This window comes from Bidens hawaiensis, unplaced genomic scaffold (assembly GCF_021521415.1).
Source record: "Bidens hawaiensis isolate Kalapana, Puna unplaced genomic scaffold, B.hawaiensis_p1.1 tig00024433_1, whole genome shotgun sequence".
Lineage (NCBI taxonomy): Eukaryota > Viridiplantae > Streptophyta > Magnoliopsida > Asterales > Asteraceae > Bidens > Bidens hawaiensis.
In genome coordinates, this window is record NW_027493852.1 from 110,617 (window position 1) to 121,199 (window position 10,583).

Here is a 10,583-nt window from a genome sequence, read left to right on the forward strand (position 1 = left end):
TTTTTTATTTTTAAACTAATAACGTATTAATTACATTGCCCGGTTCATATATCTGGTTCGACCGGTTCAACCGGTCCGACCAGTAAACCAGTTAAGTATTTGATTCGATATCTGATCCGGTTATAAAAACATTGGATATAATATTACTCAAGCATGTTAATCAATATATTAATATTTAATCTTGTAAATTCTTTAAAAAAAGTCATAACTAAAGTGCAAATGTTTCATTTCCATGTCATCAGCCTTTCAAGGAGTTCACTTCTTTTAAATCAACCAAAGCCATTTTGGCCTTTTGGCCCTCTCCACAACCCTTAGGCAACAAAACAATATACATTTCCAACCCATCATGATTCATGAGCATAACCCTACCCTACCCTACCCTCAAACCATGATCATCCATCCCTAAACAAACATATAACGTATGTAAACATCTTCTCAACCCCTCAAATATGGAGGCTTTAGCTTCCATTGTTTGTCTCTCCGGCAACAATGGTAGCTTACAAGGTCCACCCATCAAGGAACCACCGCCACCACCACCACCTCCACCAAACAAACACCTAGATGTCCTTGCATTCGAGGCCGCTCGGGCCGTCTCTCGCCTTCTTAACCTCTACCGATCCCTCTCCGACCCCGAAGTATCCCGCCTCAGAAAAGAAATCTTCAAATCCAAAGGCATATTATATCTCAATTCCGACGATGAAGGCTATCTTCTAAAGCTTGCATGCGCCGAAAAGATTGAAGATCTTGACAATGTGGCTATAGTTGTTGACAGGCTTGGCCGAAAATGCCCCGAGTTTACGTTGAAAGGATTCAATATCATTTACGCCGAGGTCAAGGCAGGTGGAACGGATTTAAGGAAATTCGAATATGGTTCGAGTAAAACAAAGAACAAAATACGTAAATTAAAGAAGTTCTTGTTGGCTACATTGTGTTTATATGGTTCCATGCACACTAGTTCTCATTCAAGAAATGAAGTATCCGACAAAAAACCTAATTCTAATTCTCCCGTACCGTTCAAGAACATGTTTAGCTTTCCGCTAATCGAGTGGATGATTACACCAACCCGTAAACAGACCGATAATAATAATAATGTTCGCAAGGCGAAACTATGGACACAGCCTTATGAAAAGGTTGTTAGGTTAATGTCAAGTATGGTGTGTGTGATTTATGCAAGGATATGCATGGTGTTTGGTCCTTACGTGCCTGATTTGCCGGCTGCGGCCGCATACCAGAGTAAAAAAAAAAAGATTACGAATACCACGAATTCGGAATATTGGATTATTGATTCGAGGAATAATGATGATAAGTTAGCTCGGGGGAAATTGATAAGGTCGAAATCTAGGAAGAATTTGGTTAGGTGTCCGAGCCGGAGGACAGTTCCGGCTTGGGGAGCTACCGTATTTCATATTGCGGGGCCGGAGACTGTTGGCGGGGCGCGGTTACAGATTCTTTATGCGAATTTGATAATGATGGCGGAGGAGAATATGACTAGGAAGAAAGTGAAGGATAATGTGAGAGATGAGATGTATAAGATGTTGCCAAAGAATTTGAAAGTTGTGGTAAAGATGAAGATCAAGAGTCAGTTGTAAGTATTTTTTTAGACCGGTTAACTCACACACCCTCTAAATCTTGTTTTAAATCCGTACCTGTTTTTTTATTATGGTAATAGAACCTTCAATTACTTAAAGAGAAACATCTTTTCAAATGACCAACTTATTAGTTACATATTTTTGAAGCTTATATAAAGAATGTTTTTATAATAGTTGGTTTAGACTTTAGAGATGTGGTTATAGTGTTTCTTGACATTTTTTGAAAGTTATATAACTAGGCGGTTTGTGACGCCTCTAAGCGAACTTAAAAGAAATCTGACAATGTTCTTGGTCGAGTTTGCTGGTGTGGCAAGCGAAATTGGCATGAGTTTGCAGGTCAAACGAGCGAATGCCATCCTAGCTTTTATTCAATGTAGAGATATGTATGGTCATGAGAGTTACTGTTGGCTTGATCAATTTGAACTAGTCAAATAGGCGAACTTCGTTGTTTGTTCTTATCAAGTTCGCTTGTCACACCAACAAACTCGAAAGAACATTTTTCAGATTTCCCTTAGTTCGCTCATAGGTGTAGAAAACTGCCTATTTATACAATAACTTTCGATAAATGGCAAGAAGTTCTTCTCACATCTTTAAACCACTACAAATCCAAAGAAATCTAATAATAACTGGCAGCATTGCATGATTGCAGAGGGAAATACTGCGATAAGGGGAAAATGAAAGAGGCATTGAAGAGGATTTTCATGTGGCTTTCGCCAATGGCAACGAACACTTTGTTGTGGCAACGGGAGAGGAGGGTGGAGATGACTAATTTTAATATGAGGCCTCCAATGTTATTATTGCAGACATTGCATTTTGCGGACAAGGAGAAGACGGAAGCTGCGATTATTGAGGTATTAGTGGGTTTGAGCTTTCTATACATACAAGACAACCAAGGGGAGCCTGCAGGTTAGCCGCGGCAGGGTTTGTGGTTTGAAGGTGGTGGACATGTATATGTAGTTGGTACTTAATTTGTGTAAGGTTTTGAACATGAAACAAGTTGTATATATAATCTACATACATATATTCAATTTGGTATTAATATTATCATACCTTAATGAATATGTTTATATCATGATCAACCTAGAGCTATTTGTTTTATTCTTATTTATATAGCTGCATTATATAGGTTTATATGTTTGCCAAATGAGCATTAATTGCATCTCTATGTGATTGTTATAGGGTCGGGTCGAATGACTGATTTTTTTAAGCCTTCATTAACATCGACATAAATTTTGTGCTAGACGATTGCATCTAAAAGATGTGAAGCTTAGCATGAGCATTAAAAGTCGAGGATCTCGAAATATGTTCACCTAGCCATGCTAATAACAATAACTAATATGCATTTGTATTAATGGTGGTGTTGATATGGTGAACTAATGGATTGATGATCCTAATAGTGGAGATCACCATCCAGATTGAAATTTTAATAAGGGCAAGAAGGTATTCTAGAATTTGTATAAACTGTCCAATAGTTGCTAAGTTGATGGTAATAAATATTTGTAATTTACTCATTTGATTATAAATTAATGGTAGTTCCAGTAAAAGACATGGTTGGATGGTAGGGTTAGGTAAGTGACCTAATTGGGTTGAATTTTCGGGTTTTTATGTTAAAACAGCTTTTAATTAATTGCTAAAGGGTGAAATTGGCATTAACCATACAAGGATGTGTTGTTGAATGAACAATTGGTCATATGAGTCTAGATGAATTGGGTAACTAACAAGTTAAATCTGATCTATATCTAACAAGTTAAATTTGATCTATAGGAATTGAGATTGACTTTAGTAAGTCAACGGGTCCGCATAAAACTCAAGAACTGATGAACTGCAACCTAAGTAGAAAAGTATGAGTATTTATTATTTAATTGTGTTCAATGAATTATTTTATCTCAACTATATGGTATGATATATGTCACTGCATATCTTAGTATTTATTTAAAGACTGTGTTTTGAATGGAAGTTTATGAAGTCCCTTGGTTTGTGCCCCAGTTGTAGTACTGGATGTGGTCATATGATTTGTGGTCATATAATTCTAGTCCTCACATATGATGGCGGTCAAATATTGGAGCGATTGTGAGTACGTGTCAAATATAGAAAAGTGGCAAACTTGACGACCATGGGCATATCCTACTCTGCTGTGGCACACTGATACCCCCAAAATCACCAGAGTTATGATTCTCAGTACGCCCAAAAAGAGAATGGGGCCAACCAGGCGACCATAGCCGGGTTGCATGTATGATACTGCAGTCAGATTTTTATGTGGGTCGGATTAATTATATTGTCTTGGGTTAATTGTATTCTTTCACTTGGCTTTTGCTACTTTATGTATTTATTCATTTATTTTTTAACGACTTCAAATGATCATCTACTCCTATAAACTACTTGTATCCGCCTTTGCAAGATTCATTCAATCAGATTTTAAATTGTAGTTAGAATTATAAAATCAAGATTTCGTGTGTTCAAACTTCAAACCCTGTATATTGAAGTTATATCAATGAACAAAGATACAACTTTTTTATAGTTAAACAGACGCAATATCCAAACAAATAGACATTCAAAGAGTATAATTAACTACAAATATTAGAAACTGAAAATTCATTCTGCAAGAAAAACAGAATACTCAATAGTGAATGGTACCACTTTTTTATTTTAATCGTTTTTCTTTATCCTCATGCTTAGAAACACTTCCTGTGCACAATCGAAGGACCCGACTCATCGTATTCAGCCTTTGCAATCCACATCTGCCACACCAAAATCAACAACCACCCATTAATATTGTATCCCTAGCTATCCAAGTTTAAATATTATACCGTGTTCAATACATAATCAATTTTAAACATAGAACTATAAAAATCACATAAAGACTCATACATATAGATCTAATCAAATATAATAGGAAAGAGAAATAGACGTGTTTACATAACCGTCTAGTGCATCATAGTTAAAGCAATAGTTATATGAATTTATCCAGTTGGTTTTCTACTTAACAATAGGCACGCACTAGACACCCGTGCGGAGATAGCTCGTGCATAAGGGTGACGCCAGGCTGGCTTAGGTGCGGCCAGTTAAGTGGGTTTTTTATTTTATTTTATTTATTTTTGTTTTATATTCATATGGAGTGCATTAGTAACTTATACATTATGTTCGTTAATGACTTGCACACCACGTTTATATTTAATTTCAAAAAAAATTCTAAATGTGGTAATTGGTAAAATAATAAAAATATGTAATGGTGTAATTCTAAAACCAACTAATTACATAACTTTATAAACTGTATTTATTCCTTTACACAATTCATTTAAATTATAATTTATATTAGTTCACCAACAAAGTATTTGTTTTTGTAACAAGTAATTTGATTTATTTTATTAGAAATCATATTTGGTATGAGAAAAAAAAAAGTTAAAACGTAGTACTGACATATAAATGTAAGGACCTAAATTTGAGTATTTTTAAAGATGATGTGGCAAATAATCCTAAACCAATAGATATAGACATTTAGGCTATGTATAGTGAGGGGCTACAAAATGGGGTAACTTGCGACATGTGGTGCCCAGTCAACAAAGAGTGAGTTTTTGTTTCAAGGGCGTACTGGTTTTGTAGCTCAATATATATATATATATACACACACCACACACATAACAATAAAATATTATTATTTTCTAAACGTTTCCGGAAACAAAAATTCCTCGCCCCCTTGTCGGCCCATTTATCGCAAGGGGGGGGAGATTTCATTTATCGCCCAATTTTGGGCAAGTTATCGCCCCATTACGCTCACATTTATAAAAGTGAAAAATCAGAGTGAAAGAATATATGAACCTGTTGGAAGGTGCTAAGAGAAGCCAAGATGGAGCCACCAATCCAGACACTATACTTCCTTTCAGGTGGAGCAACAACCTTAATCTTCATGCTACTTGGAGCCAATGCAGTGATCTCCTTACTCATTCTGTCAGCAATACCAGGAAACATGGTGGTCCCACCACTCAGCACAATGTTCCCATACAAGTCCTTCCTAATATCCACATCACACTTCATAATACTATTATATGTTGTCTCATGAATCCCAGCAGCTTCCATTCCAATCATGGATGGCTGGAACAACACCTCCGGGCACCTGAACCGCTCAGCACCGATCGTTATCACCTGCCCGTCGGGCAGCTCAAAGCTCTTTTCAACTGATGAGCTGGTCTTGGATGTTTCTAGCTCCTGCTCGAAGTCAAGTGCAATGTATGCGAGTTTTTCTTTCATGTCTCGTACGATTTCTCATTCTGCTGATGTCGTGAAGGAGTAACCATGCTCGGTTAGGATTTTCATTAACGCGTCAGTCAGGTCACGCCCTGCGAGATCCAAACGCAATATAGCGTGTGGGAGTGCATAGCCTTCGTATATGGGAACCGTATGGCTTACACCATCTCCAGAGTCAAGAACGATACCTGCACACGAAAACAATAAAAAGATAATTGACTCGGGTCTTTATAAAATGTCCAAAGTAGGTCAGTTGGCCAACGTGTCAAAATTGGTTGATCGTTTTCAGAACGTGTCAGGTTGAGATGGGTCGTTTTTTACTTTTTAGTATCGGTCAAAACGGGCCCACCGGTCAAGATGGATCCAGGTTAAAATATTTATATAACAATTTGTGTTAAAACATGATTAAAGAGTATTTCATAACAGTAATAACATACTGTAATATTTCTTTAAAGCAGTTTAGAAGTTATAATCATTAAAAACCAGTGCGCCTTTTAACCGATTCAACCTGTTTTACCCATTGACTAATTAGACACATCAACATTAATCAATAAACTTACCAGTAGTACGACCACTGGCATAGAGTGAAAGAACAGCTTGTATGGCAACATACATAGCGGGTGCATTAAACGTCTCAAACATGATTTGAGTCATTTTTTCACGAATGGCTTTTGGATTAAGCGGTGTTTCAGTAAGTAGCACCGGATGTTCTTCCGGGGCCACACGAAGTTCATTGTAGAAAGTATGATGCCAAATCTTTTCCATGTCATCCCAATTATTAACAATACCATGCTCAATTGGGTATTTCAAAGTCAAAATACCACGCTTTGACTGGGCCTCATCGCCAACATATGCATCCTTTTGACCCACACCAACCATCACTCCGGTGTGGCGTGGGCGGCCCACAATGCTCGGGAACACTGCTCTAGGTGCGTCATCACCAGCAAATCCGGCCTTAATAAAACAAACATTAGATTGTTGATCTAAATATGAATTCATGTCAAAAAAGTGGTATAGCATGAATTTGCTAACTATAAAAGATGAAATAAAGTGGTTTCACTACAAAACTACAATAACTAGGCATGTTAACGAACCAAGTGTTTTGTGAACCGTTTGGCAGGAAGTTCGTTTATGTCCGTTCATATAGTTAAACAAACGAACATGAACGCATGACTCATTTGTTCATTTACATGTGTTCACGTTCATTCATTTACATTCGTTTATATCTGTTCGTTTACGGTTATTTATGTTCGCTTGTTTACATACTCATTAATAGTTTTTAGGCCTATTACAATTTATTATAGTTTTAACTTTTAAGAAATCAAAGTAACATCAATTAAAGTTTTGTTTAGTTTTATTATTTTTTTTAACTCCAACAGTCCAATGTATTGATGTCCGTTTCATCTATGTTATGTAAGGCCCCGAACCCGGTAGCCTTATTTTAGCGTCGGATTTACTCATAAACACAGTTCTTACAAATCAGAGTTCATTAAAACTTTCGCGGAATATAAAAACTTTCATGAAACGTTACAGCAATCCAAAACTTGCCTTAATTAAACATTCTTGTCTTTCAAAATAAACGTCAATTACATTAAAACATCTTGAGTCTTCAGATGCCAGTCTCCTATTCGCCCACCATGTGACCGCTCAAGCTAGCTGTCTCATTCTACTCACCTGCGTGCATACTAAAAGTCAGCTACGCTGAGTGAGTTCTAGTTAATCGGACGCCATACAATACATACACATACATACATATCCGAAGATACATATCCATACTTAACTAGTTACCCTTCTGTTCTACATACATACTTACTACCATACATACATACATATCTACAATCACTAACCTCAGTCTACCGAGAGTACGTTCATAGTCCGCCGTCTATACCTGTACTCAAGGTCGTGAACACGTAAAAGGTCCGCAGTCCTTACCTATGTTCACCGTTTAGGGTACGTGCAAGGTCCGCAGTCCTTCCCTATACCATCCTACATCCACAACACGTACAAGGTCCACAGTCCTTCCCTATGTTGCAACCTAATTCATAGCACGTACGAGGTCCGCAGTCCTCCCCCTATGCTACCACAACACAAATACAGCACGTATAAGGTCCACAGTCCTTTCCTATGTTGATGCCTATCTGAAGTACGTATAAGGTCCACAGTCCTTAACTACGTTCTCATCTATCATCTATAACACGTATAAGGCCCACCGTCCCTATCTACGTTTACATCTATCATCTACATTACTTATAAGGCCCGCAGTCCTTAACTACGCCATCACCAGCCGAGTCTATGTCCGACAGAAGCTAGAGGGATTTGCCATCCTAACTTACTATGTCGAACGTAGAACTCACATACCATTCGTGTACCTGTATACACATACTTCACATATACAATAATTACATTATAGCATAAGAACACTCTAGGCGTTCTTTACATCATTCATTTAACAACCATACCCCTTGTCGATACGTGCAATATCCGAAGATCGTTCACGCCCTGACAAGTATTCATTTGTAATGTTCATACATCTTCGATATATAATATTCGTACCTTTATTTTTTTTAACCTGACAGTACGCGCAATATCCGAAGATCGTTCGCGTACCGACAAGCAATCATTCATATCCATCACATATATCACATATGGCATACACTTATCACTTAGGATAAATGTATTAACAAACACATCGAGTATGCACACAACCCCGAAAACATAACAAGGAATGGGGCTAGAAACTCACCTGAATCCTGTTACGCTCTCTGTTAATAGTTATCCCTTTCTTCAGTTGTACACGGCTGACTGTATAACAAGTATACGTATCAATTAACTACTACTACTCATGTTGTATTTCTATCTTTATATGACCCACAACGAACGGGGGTCCGGGGGCAGCGCCCCTGGCAGCGGGGTCTAGGGGCGGCAGCCCCTAGCAGGGTCCAAGGGGCAGAGCCCCTGGCTGGGGTCGAGCTGCCAGGTCAGCTTGGAAAAATTTTATTTCCATTAACTGTCTTAACACATTTTTTTTCATTAGGTTTTTAATTTATTTTCTAAGCGAACTTAACTTTAGGCGAAGTTAAACCTTAAGCGAACTTAGCTTTAGGCGAAGTTAAACCTTAGGCGAACTTAGCTTTAGGCGAAGTTAAACCTTAGGCGAACTTAGCTTTAGGCGAAGTTAAACCTTAAGCGAACCTAGCTTTAGGCGAAGTTATCAGTTAGGCGAACTTGGCCGTAGGCGAAGTTATTAATTAGGCGAACTTGGCCGTATGCGAAGTTATGCTTTGAAGGCGAAGTTAAGCTTTTGCAGGCGAAGTTACCCAGTTCGCAGGCGAAGTTGCCCAGTTCGCTACGGGTTTGGTTTTTATCATGCATTTTGGCGATTTTAATACCCTTGTTATGGTTCGGCATCACCCCCTAACGTTCCCTAACCATTTCGTTCGTATATATATCCCGTATATATTATAAAGCTTGGATCTTTAAGCTTAAGGACATTCAATAAAACATAAACTTTAAAGGTCAAGAACATACCTTTTGTGCTCGTTTGGATCTCGTTTAACTTGTTTAATCACAACTAATCGTTTACTCTCTCTCGGATCTTGCTCGTTTCTCTCCCTCGGCCGCCGGCCGTATATGGCGGTGTGTGGTGTGTGTGTTTTGGAGTGTGTAGAGATTATGATGGAAATGAAATGAGGGTTTAGGATTTTAGGTTGGTTTAGGGGATATTTATATTCCTTAAAGCCCATGGACCTAGAGCCCATTCTTATTTAACCCATCTCAATTAATCTAATCCATGATCCGTTCTTTACTCGATATTAATTAATTAATAACGCGAAATCACTAAACGTAACTTTCTTTATTCAACATTATAAATTTTAGGATGTTACATGTTAACTTGTGTTTGTTTACGTTCATGAACCGATTGTTTATCCTATTAACAAATGATCATGAAAACATCATTTCTTAACGAACAACCATGAACAAGAAACTCTATTCGTTTAATTGTCCGTGTTAGATTGCTTGCTTGGTTAATTTTAAACGCCTGTTTACAAAAAATGCCCTGTTCGGGTGCGTTCGTTTCGTTTACAGCGTAACAATAATATGTTTGAATGAATACCTTGACCATCCCAGTTCCATTATCACAAACAAGTGGCTGAATATCTTCTGAGTCTGCCATCTTAACTCAATGCCTGTGAAAAAATGCAAGATCGAATTTGAATTGATGATTTATCAACAAACATGGAAATTATTGAATAAAGGATATTAGCTTAAGGGGACAAAATGTAGCAATTTGATCTTATTTATTTTTACATAAAACTAAGATCAAGATCTGTATAATCAAAAGTCAAAACTATGATTACCATCTTTCAATGCTCTATATCATTAAACTATAGTGACCAACAAATTTATATGTACCTTTTTAAAATAGCCTATTTTTCAAAATATAGCTTAGGTTTACAAAAAGTCCCTAAAGTAGCCTATTTTTTCCGTCGGATCCGACGGAATTTCAACACCGTCTGACATAATTTTTGGACGTTTAAAAATCGCGCCACGTGTCAACGTATTAATGGATCCGACGCAATTTCTTAAAAAACCGCCGGATCCGACGGAATTTTAGTGGGTCCCACGGAATTCTTCATCTTCTCCCACTCAAACCCTAAACCTCCATAATCAACCTCCATCTCCATCTTTCATAGTCTCCACAAAATCAATCAACTCAATAGTGCAAATCGCTTAGTTTTTCAAGGAGAACAC

General features: G+C 37.6%; 1 protein-coding gene and 1 pseudogene across 2 annotated transcripts; one reads left to right on the forward strand and one right to left on the reverse strand.

Annotated features, from left to right (window-relative positions):
- Window positions 1-449: 449 nt before the first annotated feature.
- LOC143569257 (protein PSK SIMULATOR 1-like) lies at window positions 450-2,736 on the forward strand. The gene is made up of 3 exons (XM_077055219.1): window positions 450-1,585; window positions 2,239-2,440; window positions 2,716-2,736. The coding sequence occupies exons 1-3, from the start codon at window positions 450-452 to the stop codon at window positions 2,734-2,736; spliced, it is 1,359 nt and encodes a 452-aa protein (XP_076911334.1).
- Window positions 2,737-4,153: 1,417 nt separating this feature from the next.
- LOC143569255 (actin-like) lies at window positions 4,154-10,030 on the reverse strand (annotated as a pseudogene). Its single transcript, XR_013141706.1, has 4 exons — window positions 9,946-10,030; window positions 6,392-6,785; window positions 5,406-6,019; window positions 4,154-4,327 (listed from the first exon to the last, which is right to left on the reverse strand). The product of XR_013141706.1 is annotated as an actin-like (transcript).
- Window positions 10,031-10,583: the final 553 nt, after the last annotated feature.